The 15,526-nt window shown below is 46.3% G+C and overlaps 1 protein-coding gene across 5 annotated transcripts in view; it reads left to right on the top strand.

Moving 5' to 3' along the window:
- The window catches only part of ogdha (oxoglutarate dehydrogenase a), a 38,338-nt gene that overhangs the window by 4,855 nt on the left and 17,957 nt on the right, over nucleotides 1-15,526 (top strand). For 2 of the 5 annotated variants that reach the window (XM_036144751.1, XM_036144752.1), the window contains exons 3-7: nucleotides 3,304-3,495; nucleotides 9,569-9,671; nucleotides 11,322-11,366; nucleotides 15,123-15,238; nucleotides 15,327-15,481. In XM_036144751.1, coding sequence (XP_036000644.1) covers nucleotides 3,304-3,495; nucleotides 9,569-9,671; nucleotides 11,322-11,366; nucleotides 15,123-15,238; nucleotides 15,327-15,481 — 611 coding nt within the window. Of the gene's footprint in view, nucleotides 1-3,303; nucleotides 3,496-9,197; nucleotides 9,292-9,568; nucleotides 9,672-11,321; nucleotides 11,367-15,122; nucleotides 15,239-15,326; nucleotides 15,482-15,526 lie in introns of all 5 variants that reach the window. The other 3 variants (XM_036144755.1, XM_036144753.1, XM_036144754.1) reach the window with 3 other exon arrangements.

Genomic DNA, 15,526 nt, shown 5'->3' with positions numbered 1-15,526 from the left:
TCATGTGCTGAAATATTTTGCATTTTATTCATTTAAATATATATGTTTAACATTTATAAATATATAAATAACAATATACAAAAACATATATTTACATATGTGTATACATATATACATATACACATACTTATATATACATATATATATTTAATATGAATAACATGTAAAATATTTCAGCACCTAATTTCCTAGTAGTTGATAGTGTTAGTACATCCACTGACTGTAGAATTACCTATCAAACGTTTTCACACAGCCAGAAAACTCCTTGTTGTTGCAACCAAATCCTATGGGATTCTGTGAGAGTAGGGAGTAGCAAGATGGCGGCCAGTGACTTCAGTTTTTCGACAAAATCAGTGGTAAGACTGGACCCGGCGGCGCTCCAGTGATCCGAGCGATAAAGGACGCACGGCTAAAATTAGCTCCCAGAGACTACGGCACACGTCGGTTATCAGAAAACATTTAAAGGTTAGATTTAATCATGACGATAAATTCAGTCACATCCAGCAGATTCATTTGATTCTAAATGTCGTTACTGTTTGCAGCTTATGATGAAGATAATTTCTTTATGTAACTGTGGGTCCAGAGGCCCAATTAAGAATGGGTCTGTGGGGGTGGGGGGGGGGTGCTGTGATAAAGCACACATGGTGCTGGTTGTTCTCCTAGGAAGTTGCTGTAGAACCGGGTCTCAGAACCGGTCCGGCTCTCCTTCAACTTTCAGACTGAATGTCACGGTGATCAGACTCTCTGCTCTCTGAAGGCCCGATTTGGTTGTTTTTAACATTCACAGCTTTTAAAATTTTCATTTAAAATAAAATAATTCAATGGAGCCTTATGGATTTTAAATGGTAGAAGAAATAAAACTACTATAACTTACAGCTTAGGACCTAAAGCCTGGTAAAAGCATCTGGAGGAGCCTGTGGATGTTCTGTACCCGCCTGGATCCCACCAGCTACAGATTCACCTCCTCTTCCTCTCCTCTTCCTCTCCTCTGCCAACTTAACATCGCAGCTTTCTGCTGTTAATCAGCACCGTTGGATTAGAGCTGGACGATATACAATAAAAACATATCTATAAAATAGAAGTATTGATCAATATCGATAATTATCAACAAATTTAAAACATGTATTTTAAGTGCAGCTCTGGCCATTTTGTGCTGTTGCTTAGCAACCTATTTTTAGATACAGACACAAACACTGAATTTAGACTCAAGCCTTTGTTGAACCAACTTTTTACCAAAACTGCAAGTTTTTTAAAAAAAGACTAACACATGAACTCTGTAAGGGGGCGGAGCTTGGTTCCTGGGTCTGCGTTGTGATTGGTTGGGAGGATGTAATGATGTAATATTAACCTATATATCTAGAATGCAAAAGAAGTAAAACTGTTATTCTATTGAACTTTTTAATTGACCCTTTTTCTATCATCGATTATATATTGTTACTGAATTATCGTCCAGCTCTACGTTAGAATATTTTATTTCTGCAGCTGAATGTCTGCAAAGGCCGGCTGACCATGCAGCTCATATCAGGTTTCCTCTGCTAGAGCGCCCGGGTTTGAATCCAGGTTTCTGCACCGTTTGCATGGCTCCCCTGGTGCTCCTCCCAGAGGAAACAGATAAAAATGTAAAAACCCGACAACCAGCTGCTCCACGCCGTCCTACAGCCGCCGTGTGAGAGAGAGCAGAACATGTGGCGTAGGCCTGAGCTGTGTTCGGTGACGGTGCCGAGGGCCACGGCATCCAATAATAACCCTAACCTTGCAGTCAGGAGCAAGCAGAGGACACAACGACCTGTGCCCCTCCCCCCCCCCCCGGTCAGACCAGAGGCCCCCAGGAACCAGAGGAGGAACCTGGAGCCATAATCCTGTTTTCTCTCTGATGAGAACGGAGGCCTGTGATTGGCTCGTTGAGAGCCGAGTCAGTGATGATGTCACCGTGGCTGCTGTTTGTTCAGCTCTGACTCACAGCTGCAGACGTTAAGCCTGAGGAGGAGCCGTGGCTCTGACGGACCCAGAACCGCGGTTCTGTGGGTTAAAGAGAAACATGCAGAGTTTGTTCTAGACGCGTTTTAATCTTCACCTTTAAACGTAACCCTTTGTCTCTGCTGCAGTTCTATTAACCAGCTTTAACTAAAGTCCCTTAAATGAAAGTTGCGCCATCTCAGCGAGTGCCGCCATTTTGGGTCTAAACTTGCCACAGGCAGGCGCTTTAACACCTTTATGTTATGCGCGTTTCACACCTTCTAATACCCTGCAGGCAGGTGTTCTGCACAATTCATTGATTCTTAATAAAACACAACTATCTGAGTGTTGATGATCACCTACTAGGCATCCAGAAAAGCTGATATTGCATTTTAATAAGACTTGAGGGAGACATTTTTAAGTGAACTGTATACTTCTCTTTTCATGTCTTGAAGTCCAGAATTGATCCCATAGGACAAAAATCATGACATGCTATAAAGTCCTCTAGTACTAGCATATTTATTTGTTATATTATTCAGTCGTACCAGAAACCGGAATAAATAATTTCTAATTCTCTTACAGGAAAAACCCAAACTGAAGACCATCATCTCTGTCCAGTTTTAGCACATAAGTGCTTTGCAATTTAGGTACTTTTTTAGGTCGTCCCAGAACCATATGAACAGGTGTGAAATATGATGGTTGTCAGGTTATAATAAGAACAAGTAATTAATAATGACAAAGGTGATTTGATTTTAATAAGCATTATAAGTTCATAGACATGTTTAACATGAGTTCAACATGTCATTAGTCAAGGGGCTGGGTTATTATTATTCAATATTTTTAGATATTGTACACTTGAGAAACAAGCCCACATACCTCACACAAGCGAGAGTTTTTTTTCGTCTCTGGGTCCAAGCGACTGACTCGGTTGATCCACAATACTCGCCGCCCTTCATCGCTAGGAAAACGGAACATCCGCGTCCCTTTATACGTGTCGTTGCTGCAGCCGTGGGCACAACACCCTGGCATGGTGGCTGACTTTCACAATAAAGCAATATTCGATGTAATCACGAGTAAAAATGAAAGAAATCGGTCGCTCGCTGTGTTGTCAACATGCCGAGCCTAGACCCAAAATGGCCGCAGGAGATCACGTGACCCGAATACAGCGGAACGCCCATGACGCAACTTTTTTATTAAAGGGACTTTAGCTTTAGCCACATCTGTCATCGCTTCATTTTCACTCGACACTAAAGCAGAACGACCAGAATAAAAAAAAACACCAAACAATCGTAGTAAAGTTATTAAGACGGCCTTCCTCTCTGACCTGACCTCTCCTCTTCCTTCCAGTCGTGGGACGTGTTTTTCCGTAACGCCAACGCCGGCGCTCCTCCTGGCGCCGCCTACCAGTCTCCTCTGGGTCTGGCTGCGGCGTCGGGCCTGGTCGCTCCTCATCAGTCGTCGCTGGTCGGAGCTCAGCCCAACGTGGAGAAGCTGGTGGAGGATCACCTGGCTGTCCAGTCCCTCATCAGAGCCTATCAGGTATCACGCAGAGAGAGATGGAGCGGCGCTGCCTCCGCCTCAGCTCGGCTAAACCACCTAGTTTACCTCTTCTGTTGACTGCAGGGCTCCTGCAGACACGGCTCAGGGTTTACTGACCCAGGAGACCCTGATGTTGAGTTTTGGACAAAGCTTTGTTCTGCAGCCCAGATTGACCAGAATCAGAGTTTTAACTGAGCAGTTCTTCCCAGAGCATCCAGATCTCAGCACTCTAACAGATCAGATTATTTTATATAGCACCAATTCACATCATCTCATCTCAAGGTTCTTTCCAGTGTCAGACTCCATCAGATCCTCCAGGTTGGTGAGAAAGTTTCCTCTCTAAGGAAACCCAGCAGGTTGCATCAAGTCTCTCCAAGCAGCATTCACTCCTCCTGAAAGAGCGTAGAGCCACAGTGGACAGTCGTCTGCATTGTTGATGGCTTTGCAGCAATTCCTCATACTGAGCATGCATGAAGCGACAGTGGAGAGGAAAACTCCCCTTTAACAGGGAGGAGAACCTCCAGCAGAACCAGAACCAGGCTCAGTGTGAACGCTCATCTGCCTCGACCCACTGGGGCTTAGAGAAGACAGAGCAGAGACACAGAAAGCACAGAAGCTCACATTGACCCAGGAGTACTTTCTATGTTGGAGGCTGATGGCAGATTAGCTCCAGGCGCCTGCGTCCAAAATGTTCTAACAGCTCCTATCTCCTAGTTCCTACCTCCTAGCTCTTAGCTCCTAGCTCCTTGGCCTTTCATGGGTCAGCAGAACTCTATCAGGGAGGAAAGGACACAGCACACTGTGAATAGCAGCAATGTTGCTGATTGACTTAGCATCGCTTCCCTCCTCCCACAATGGTGCTCACCTTTTAAAAATAACTTGGTGCTGTTACATCACATCATGCAAAGGATTGTGGGATTCCTTACAGCTCCTTTAGGGCCAGTAAAGGGACATCACAAGCTCCCTATGCTGTAGGAGCTATGATAGGAAGCATACATGCTCCCTTTCCTTCCTCCTTCCTCACTGACTGCACCGTTCAGCTCTGATCATGGCTGACGCTCTTCCACCATAGAGTCCTGAGCAGTTGGAGCATTTTGGAGGTAGCCAAGGAGATAAACTCTGATAAGCTCCGTCTAGGAGAGAAACAGGTTAGACTCTGAGACACAGAACCAGCCGGATCATCTGGAAGACGAAGCTGTTGAACTGCATTTTATCAACTTCCTGACAGTAAAGAATTATGATAGTCCAGCCTTTTAAGAACAAATGCATGGACTAGTTTTTCAGCATCAGAGCAAAACACACGCGTTTCTTCTCTGACAAGGAGTTTTTTCCAGACAAATCAGAATTCTCTGAGTCCAGGAGCTCCTGGTTTGAGTTCTGAGACCAGATGCCAAATAACACATTTTATTTTATGACACACTGATCCAACCTGAACAGTTTCTCTCTGGGTCTTAGAATGTGGTTCAGGAACTTTAAAACCAGTCAACCTGAATTGATTCTGTCTCAGTTAGTTTCTGTTAAACTTTGATCCGATACGGGTTTGAGAGCAAAGCTGTAGAAGCTGATCTCTCCTAAACATAACGAGGTTCTCTACAGATCGTCTGAACCGTGCAGATAAAGCAGAAAATCCGCTCAGTTTCACTGTTCTGTGATTCAGAAGCTTAACGTTTTACTGTGAAGAAACCTCTGGTCATTTATCTCATCAGCCGGCTGCAGAAAGCATCAGAGGATTTTCTGGATTTGCTCACTTTTAAGTCCAAAATGCAGATTCAGAAAATGATAAATTACTTTTTGAAAGCTTCACTGGGAAATTAAACATGAAATAATTAGTTTTTGATGGAATTGCACCATCTTCAGAGCTGTGGTGTGAATATTACTGACCTTGTTCAACTTCAGTGTTAAACTTGAGACAAGAACGAGAAAAAGTAGCTGCAGAAAGTAGAATCAGAGCCTAAATAGTTTATTCACAGGAGTGTTTTGTGTTTCTCACTGTTGTTCCTGCATTATGAATGAGTGAAAATGTTGAGTGTGTTCAGCTTGAAAACAATCACATGAAGTCTTCCACTCTTCACTTAAGTCAGACTGAGGTGGGAAATTAAAGGAAACTTCTGGTTTATTTTGATCTCTGACGCTTCAGCTATTGAGGAGTTGCAGAGCAGTTAAAGTTGCGCCCTCTTCAGACCGGATCAAAACCTCCTTCTGATTCCGATAGCCTCTAACCAGGGTTGTCAAAATAATCCGTATCCGTATATAACTGATGGTAAAAGATGAATTCAAAGATATAGACGGACCATTCGTATTTGCTCTAATGGCCCAGGTTGCCTGCAGACGTGCAGCTCAACGAGGATCTGCTGCAGGAAACTGCTAACATGTCGAGTTCGGCCTGAAAAACTGATGGGAGCCTCTTAGGCCGTGGGCCAGAATCTGTACGGTGACTTTTCGTATGAACTGTCAGGGGGCAACTTTCTTGCACCGGGATAAGTTGCTACACATAGCAGTGATCTCAAAACACCAATGTTCCCACGTTTTCACTTGCACATTAAGAAGTTATAGCCGATAAAAAATCTAAACTGTGGCGCTCCAGTCCAATAAGTCACGTGATTCGATTTTTGCTGCTCAGCCAATCCGATCGCTGTATTGTCAGCTGAGCGAGTTTACCACGTCATCATGGCTGCGCCCGTAAGATGGTTGTTTCTGTTGTGTCTGTTTCCAGACGAAGAAAGCCCAATAATAGCATTTTGTGGCGCCACCTGGCAGAGATCTTGATGGCAAGAAAAAAATAAATAGCCCAGACCATCCATCCATTCATCCATCCATCCATCCATTCATCCATCCATCCATCCATTCATTTTCTAACACGCTTATCCCTGCGTTCGCGAGGTGCCGGTCCCTATCTCCAGCTGTCAATGGGCGAGAGGCGTTGTATAAACTGGACAGGTCACCAGTCCATCGCAGGGCAGAAATAGTCCAGACTTTTGCCCAATTTACTGTGATATCACCAAGACCTGCTGCGCTAGGATAGCACAGGTGTCGTTGTGCCAAACGACTTATCCCCGCCAGAATTTGTATTCCCTGCGCCAAGAGCGCATTCAGCTGGAAGAATGAATCTAGTCAACTCCGCCTCATTTCCAACCTATTAGGCGTGGAAATGAGGATGTTTTACTTTTCTTAACGAAATATAGCAATGGTGTCGTTACATTATCGTTCATCCATCCATCCAGTATAATACGTTATGAGAAAGAAAACGGTCATTTCCAGATGTGTCACGAAAATATTAGCTTTATGTTATTAGATTGTCGAATGTCTGTCTGCTGAAACCAAAATCCACCTTCCTAAGTCCATCACAGCTGTCTGCTGGTTCTCTTTTTTTCTTTTTTGGTAGCTAAACCCGCATGAATAGATTATATAAAGCGGATTTCACGTGTGATCAAATGAACACTGAATAAAGGCACAGCCAAAATTATCAGATTTAATAAGATTTTAATTCAACCAAGAACCTTATCGAGATATTAACCGTATTAAGAAAACGAGATATGTCTCTTTTAAAAATAGAACAACGTATTAGGAGTTTAAAAAAAATAAATTTCATTTTACTAGAATGTGATGTTTAAAATATTTAGACTTCACAAAGCTGGAGGTTAAAACTTTTATTGATTTCAAAAATACAATACAAAATTCTACAAATTCCGAAGGGGATAACTCGTTTGGCACAACGAGTTTATACAACGCGTCTCACCCATTGACAGCTGGAGCTCGGCACCAGCACCTCGCAAACCCAGCGGGGATAAGCCTGTTAGAAAATGGATGGATGGATGGATGGATGGACAGATGGTCTGGGCTATTTATTTTTTTCTTGCCATCAAGATCTCTGCCAGCTGGCGCCAGAAAATGCTATTATTGGGCTTTCTTCATCTGGAAACAAATGCATACAAACATCTTACGAGCGCAGCCATGATGAACTGATGAACGCGCACAGCTGACAATACAGCGATCTGATTGGCTGAGCAGCAAAAATCGAATCACGTGACCTCTTGGACCGGAGCGCCACAGTTTAGATTTTTTATCGGCTATAACTTATTAATGTGCAAGCGAAAACGTGGGAACATTGGTGTTTTGAGATCACTGCTATGTGTAGCAACTTATCCTGGTGGAAGAAAGTTGCCCCCTGACAGTTCATACGAAACTTCTTAAGGAAGCGTCCTACAGATTCTGGCCCACGGCCTATCTTTGTCGACACCATCAATACTAAAGCGTTGTTAGGAGGAACTTTCCTTATAGAGGAGACTGACAAGAAAAAGCAAAGTGCTGAATGTTGCTATATGCTAGGCTATGCTAAAAGATAATGCTACAGGCTAAGGCTACAGGTTAAGGCTAATACTACAGGCTAAGGCCACAGGCTAACTCTATAGGCTAAGGCCACAGGCTAACTCTATAGGCTAAGGCCACAGGCTAACTCTATAGGCTAAGGCCACAGGCTAACTCTATAGGCTAAGGCCACAGGCTAACTCTATAGGCTAAGGCCACAGGCTAACTCTATAGGCTAAGGCCACAGGCTAACTCTATAGGCTAAGGCCACAGGCTAACTCTATAGGCTAAGGCCACAGGCTAACTCTATAGGCTAAGGCCACAGGCTAACTCTATAGGCTAAGGCCACAGGTTAAGGCTAGCACTACAGGCTTAGGCTACAAGCTAACGCTACAGGCTAAGGCTACAAGCTAACGCTACAGGGTGAGGCTACAGGCTAACGCTACAGGCTAAGGCAACAAGCTAACTCTACAAGCTAACGCTACAGGCTGAGGCTACAAGCTAAGGCAACAGGCTAACACTACAGGCTGAGGCTACAGGCTAAGGCAACAGGCTAACACTACAGGCTAAGGCTACAGGCAACAGGCTAAGGCAACAGGCTAACGCTACAACGCTGATGTTTGAAAGCTCCGGCAGAACCTGAGCGACGGCTTCAGGGTGCTAACGCTAATTTCAGCTTTCAGCGAGGTAGATGCAGGGGGACCGTGGTTGCTATGGAAACGTGCTCCCTATTAGTTCGTATAGTGATTTCAGACGTAGAACAGACGCCGATGCAGGGATTAAATCCGTGACGTCTTCCAGTTCTTGGCCACGTTCTGTATGGTGATTTCATATCTGGCCAGTTGGATGCTAATTGTCTCTCCTGTGATGCCCAAAGCTAATTTATAGATTTTTTCTGACTCTGTGTTTTCAGAAAATGCTAAGCAATATGAAAGTTGCACATTTATCCTAATATTATGCAGCCCTAGTTTGAATTATGTTGCATTAATGTTGGTTTTCAACATTGAGCCCGGTTCTTGATCCAGTGTGGTCCTGTGAGGAGGGGCAAGGTGACGTTTTCCTTCTATATCGCCATGAAATTCACTAAATTAGTAACAAATGAGTGAAACGAGAGGCCCGTGTTGTTGCTGTGTCGTGTCTCCCTGTGGGGGGCGCTGCAGACGACGATGAAAGGAAACTGAACTGAACCGGCTGAAGGAGAGGAACGGCGGGACGGTACCGCTCCCAGCATCAGGACCGCTGCTGTTTTACTCTGGCTTTCTGGGCTGTGAGGCTAAAGCTTAATGACTAAAGATGAAAATAAACCAGTCGATCCTGAGGTTTCCATGCAGGAAGGGCCAGAGAGACGCAGGCGGAGACCCTTTGTAACTGTGTGGGTGTGCTGGGTGTGTGTTCAGGTCAGGGGTCACCACAACGCCCACCTGGATCCTCTGGGAATCAGCTGTGTGAATTTTGATGATGCTCCGGCCAATGCCGGCTTCCAGGACGTCGGTGAGAGCGCCGCGACTAAACCGTCACCCAGACACCGGTGTTAACGTTGCTTTCCCCTCTCACCCACCCATCCTCCTCCTCCTCCTCTTCCTCCTGATTCTTCTTCTCTCCTTCCTGTCGCCGTCTCCCTGCTGCCGTTCTAACCATTAACCTTCCTCCTGTGTTCCTGTAATCTGTCCCCTCCTGCTCGGCTCTTCATCATCACCATCTCTCCCCCTCCTCCTCGTCCTCCTCCTCCTGTCCTGGGTGGGTTCTGTGCTGTTGTCGCCCCCTGTAGATCCGGGGGCACCATGTGGCCCAGTTGGACCCCCTCGGCATCATGGACGCCGATCTGGACTCGTGTGTCCCCACCGACATTATCACATCCTCCGACAAGCTGGGTGAGGACCAACACCCTCAGAAAACAAGCTCCACCTCCGGCTTCCTGGATCAGGAATGTGTCTGAGACTAAAACTGCATCGCAGGAGTTTCCCCTGAAACATTCTCACATACCAGGAGGTTCCAGCGTTCGTTCTCACGGTATAACGTTCCCTAGTTGTGTGAGGGACCGATCTGGAACCTTCTCGTATCTGAAGAATGTCGGGAACATTAACCCCTAAACAGATATTCCTTCTGTCTCCACTTTACTGGTGTTGGTCTGTTTTAGAAAGTCACAGCAGTAAAGTGGAGCTTTTGGTAAACCTAGAGTTGTTCTCTTTATGCTAACGTCCCGCTAAAAAGGTCCAGAAACGCTGGTTCTGCTGTTCGCTCTGAATACAGATTTAGATTTAATCTGAGAAAACTTTATTATCGTATTATCAGCGCTTTATGACAGGAAACTCATGTAAGGGATGACGTCTACCGCCATCTAGTGGCAGAACCGCTCGATTCCTCATACTCAGCGCTAGCTTTTTAGGCGCTAACTGCTAGCTAACGCTAGAAGGGTTAGCCTACCTTGCTAGCACCGGGTTGGGACTCTTTTTTTACCATCAGAACCACCTTAGTTCTTAATGAGATGGATCCGACAAGACCTGTCGGCCAGATTGAGAAGATGACATCAAAGAGTCCTCAACAACTTCTGGTTCCGCTTTGTTCTGTTGGGTCCAGGAGGTTCGCTCCAGTCTTTCCTGTAGGACGATCCGTCAGAGACCCGCTTCATTGTTTAAAAGGACCCAGAACCGGTGTTTATCAGAACCTTTATCATCTACCTGTGGAAGCAAGGCTGCGGGGTCAGCCCAAAGCCAGAGAGGCGGGTCCAAAGCGGGCCTCTGAACTGGGCCTCAGGCGGTCCTGAACAACAGGCAGGAGGTTCTATCAGAACTCTGGAGTACTTCTGAGCAACTGGGTTGAAAACCGGAGACTGTAAGCCCGTTCAGAACGGGTCGTGTAACCTTAGAGGACGAATGGACCCAGTCAGAACCAGAAACACCTGGGTCAGCTTCCTGTTAGACCCAAACTGAACGGTTCTGTTAACCCGGTGCTGAGTTCTGGTTTTATGTGGAAGTAACGATTTATCTGAGGATGTTCTGTTCAGTCCAGAAACGGTTTACAGCCCAAATCATCCGAGTTCTCCCAGCAGAACTTTCTCTTCTCTTACCTTAAGTCGGTCATCAGCAGATTTTGATGACCGGTTAGAGTTCTGCTCTCTGCTTCTCTCTTTGGCTTGACTGGGATCGGAGAGCGCTGGGGTTCTGCGACGTACTAAACAGGCGCTGGTTCTGGTTTCTCTGAGGTGTGTGGTGGGTTTTGGAGCGAGCCGGCTGCCCCAGGAATTAGTCCCGTCCCGGCTGAATGGCTTGCTGTGTGCTGACCCGCTGGCTGTGAGGATCGGGTCTCCAGGACTTACTAACCTCTGCATGGTGTTCCCTTCATCTCGCATCTCCATCACTGCAGCCCACCAGCAGAGGGTTCTGCTCGCCCACAAAGAGCTGTGGTGGAGATGAGGAGGTGGTTCTGGTGGGTGGTGGTGTGTCGGGTCGAACGGGCCGGCGCTGATTAATGCTGTCTGGGTGTCTCTCCCCACCGCTGCCCCCTGCTGGCGACTCCTCCAGACGTGGCTGCGTTCAGGGAGCGGCGGAGACTCCTGACGGTCGGAGGTACGAGACGCTGCTGCCGTGTCCTCGCCGCAAAAATCCTCTAGCTCGCCGCTGTAGTACCGCCCGCTCAGGTTCTGGACCCAGAAACACGTCCTGCTGTCTGCCGGTTCTGAGCCGGTCCGTCGGGCCGCAGGCGTCCCCCTCGGCGCCGGTCCAACGGTCAGCAGGGACCGTCTGGAGCTCCGCAGAGGAAACTGGTCCCGTTGTTCTGGCTTCTGATTTATTTCTAGGAGAACTTCTGCTGGTTCTGATCCGGTTTTGTTCTAATTTGCTACAGTTATCTTTGCTGTGCAGACTTGAAGCTGTACTGGTTCTGGGTTTTGAACGGGATGGTCACAAAAGGTTTCACCAGAGCAGGTTCTGGACCCGGTTCTGCACCTGCACATCTGGTTCTGACTTTCCCATTAAACACATTAGCACAGAAATAGAATGGTTCTGTTCCTTAGCCGGTTAGAACATTCGGACCGGGACATGTTGGCGTCCCGGTTCTGAAGCTTAACCCCCACCCCCCCCTCTAGCTGCTGGTAGCATCCTGCTCTGTGTTCACATCCCTAACGGACCCAAAGAGGCACCAGAACCTGTTTCTAACCGGGTCTCCAGTCATGGTTTCAGTGTCAGATGATATTTTTAAAGCCTTCAAGGTATAAATTCAGCAAAATTAAACGATACGAACAGCAGGAAAGGCAGAATTTCCTCAATATGAAAATATAAATATTCACAAAGTGCGTGAAAAACAACTCGCCAAAGCGCCGACTCAGCGGGTTTATTAGTTAATTTATTTAACGGACCGGTACCGGCCCGCGCCCCGGGGGTTTTGGTCAGTTTGGTTCAGTTTATTTAAAACTCGACACAAACAGGTTAAAGGTGCCAAACTTTAGAACCGGGTCACTGGTTGCAGCAGAGAAACGTCTGAACGTCCTTCAAAGCTTCCTTCATGAGTTCTTTAGATTTAAAAAAACAACAACATCTGAGACACGAAGCGTCCAGAAAAGACCGAGAGACCCGGCAGACGACACCGAGACACACCTTCTGGCCCAGGAGCCTCCACGCTCAGACCTTCAGTGGGGAAGATGTAGGAGGTCCTCGTGGGTCTGCTCACAGGTCTGGACTGTAGGAAACACCTTCCAGACTCAGATCTGGTTCCCTCCTGGTTGATGAGTGGAAGCCGCTGTGAGACAGAGCGGTTCTTCCTCAGCACCATGGTTCCTCCTCCTCCTCTCTGAGGATGGAGACAGAGACGCTGGGCTGTGATCAGCTTCCTGATTGGCTGCGGCGGCTCTTGGGGTTTGATGATGAAAAGCAGAAGATCCGTGTTTGATAGTGAGATGAACCCACCCAGGAAGTCCTCCTGCACTGCAAAAACAGAACTTAAAAAAGGTAAAATGTTCTTGAAATTAGTGTATTTGTCCTTGATTTGAGCAGGTAAATAAGATGGTTTGCCAATGGAACGAGATTTTTGACCTTAAAATAGAACCAACTCATCTCTATCATCTTATTTCAAGTGCAGAATGTCTAATTATCTTATATTAGGGGTTAAAATACTCAATCCATTGGCAAATAATCCTATTTACCTGCTCAAATCAAGGACAAATACACTAACTTTAAGAACATTTTACTTATTTTTAGGTCTGTTTTTGCAGTGTGTCTCTTCATCCTCATCACGCCTCACATGATAACCGCTCACGTCCTCAGGTGGTCAGCGCCGTTGTGGACCCCGTCCTCTCTGAGGGACCAGAGCTGGAAAGCACACGAGCGTGGAGCTGATCCACCAATCAGAAAAAAACCCTAAAAGATGCCGTAACCATGGAAACGACGAGCTTTGCTCCGGTTTTTAATTGTTTCAGATCAAAAGGGTTTTATTCTCAGTTTTTTTTTTTTTTCTCAGCTCTGGTCTCAGCTTGTTTTTGTGTCGTCGTCCAAATATCCTCCTTAGATCCAGAGACGTTCTTACAGCCAGGGCTGCAGGTCCTCCACGGACTCTGGTCCTTCTCTGTCCCATCAGAGACGATCGCTGAGAACCTCCTGGTGGGTCCAGCAGAACCTTGGACTGGTCTGTCTCCCTAGTAATGGGAAGAAAATTCAGCTTAAAAGCACTTCATCAGACGGACCGGGTTCTCACCACCAGACGGTTCTTCTCATAGCGACAAACTCTCAGATGTTCCTTGTTCTCCAGGCGGCGCTCAGTCACAGGAACCTCGTTACTTATTTCAGGTCCAGAAATCAGCCTGAGACGGAGAAAATAATCTAAAGTAGGGCAGAACGATTTTGTAAAATAATCTAATTGCGATATTTTTTTCTTAATATTGTGATTTAATGCGATTTTTTTTTTTTCCCCCCAGTTTAATTTATCATGTGTTTCAAAATATATACAAACAACAAATCAATTTGTTTCCTCACCATGTGGATTAGTTGCTAAAAGACCCACATGACCCCAATGATTGCATTCAGACTACAATATATTTCAATCAAAATTGCAATTTTGACTTTTCTCTGCATTAACCACAAACAAAAATGGCCTCTAAATAAAGATGTTTGTAAACAAGGACTATTTTAAACAAGAATTTTTAATGTTTCTATTAATCAGAATATTATTCAAGAGAACAGCTTTTAATTTAATTAGACATCAATCCTTGTTGAAGATAAAGTGCAAAGTCCAACCAACAAGCAAGTCTATGTATTAAACTGATTGACCAGTACTTAATGCTATGTATGATTATACAAACTCTAAAACAAGTAATAAAATTAGATTATCTCACTGCTGCAACTGTCTTCCCTTCCATGTGGAGGCAAACCCACTTCAAACATTTAACTGACACCTAATGGACGCGTCTAATTCCCTAATTGTTACATAGCCAAAAATTGCAGACTCTGCGATTTGGAAATTGGGTTTTTTTAAATCACGATTATATTGAAAATGCGATTAATTGTTCAGCCCTAATCTAAAGATCTTTATCTGGTTAAATCTGCTGGATTTGGACACATTTTATTCCTCTCAGGCTGAAACTTGTGACCCATAAATACCGAGTTGTCCTCCACGCTGCCAGAGTTCGCCCCCTGCTGGCCAGTGAGGGGAATGTCCTGCCAAACGGTTCCTACACTAAAAGGCTGTTCTGCACAGATGAGACCAGGATGGACCTGGAGAACGGAGATGGAAAGGAATCCTGGGCTGGACATGGTGGTGGAGGTGTCATGGCCGGATAGAAACCTCTGATCTGCTGCGGTTCAGCAGGTTCTCCAAACATAGCTGCTGGAGCTTCGTCCTGGACCAGGGTCCGATCCCAGTGGTCCTGCTAAGGCAGCATGGGAGAACATCTGGTCTAAACCCATCTGGGCAAATTTTCAGTCTGCTGAAGGAGAACCTTCTGCACAGAACCAGCAGGAACTGCAGGGGAGGTTCTGCAGAGACCTGCTGCTGAGCCCTGAACATGAAGGAGTCCTTTGAGTTAGAGCCTCAGATCAAACCTCCTGGTCTGACCAGCAGAGGACTTTGTTCCTAACTAGAAGGAGGGATGTGTGAGTGAAGACGTGCTTCATGTGAGCAGCTGACCTCTCACCCCCCTCTTCCTCCTCCTCCTCCTCCTCTCCTTGTGTGGAAACTGTCTGGTTTTCATCTCTAACCTGTTTTCTTTCATCTTCAATCTTCTGTTTCCTACAACCTTTCCTCCATCCTCTTTATTTCTCCTCTTCATCACCCATCTCCTCCTCCCTTCCTCCCCCCACCCCCTCCTGTGCTGCTTTGCATCATGGGACACGTAGGCTTCTACGGCCTGGACGAGTCGGACCTGGACAAGGTGTTCCGGCTGCCCACCACCACCTTCATAGGAGGCTCGGAGACGGTGCTGCCGCTGAAGGAGATCATCCGCCGCCTGGAGGTAAGGAGGAGGTGGAGGTCCAGTAGAAACGTTAGCAGGACCTGCAGCTTGTGCCGCGGCGTCCTCAGGCGTGCGTTTGTGTCTGCAGATGGCGTACTGCCAGCACATCGGCGTGGAGTTCATGTTCATCAACGACCTGGATCAGTGTCAGTGGATCCGGGAGAAGTTCGAGACTCCAGGAGTGATGCAGTTCACTCTGGAGGAGAAGAGGACGCTGCTGGCTCGCATGGTTCGCTCAACCAGGTAAGCCCCGCCCCCTGCAGACCCTGAGAGGAGCAGGGCGGTGCT

This window comes from Fundulus heteroclitus, chromosome 12 (assembly GCF_011125445.2).
Source record: "Fundulus heteroclitus isolate FHET01 chromosome 12, MU-UCD_Fhet_4.1, whole genome shotgun sequence".
Classification (NCBI taxonomy): Eukaryota; Metazoa; Chordata; class Actinopteri; order Cyprinodontiformes; family Fundulidae; genus Fundulus; species Fundulus heteroclitus.
The sequence above is the reverse complement of the archived record's forward strand: the minus strand, read 5'-3'. Positions and strand labels throughout refer to the sequence as shown.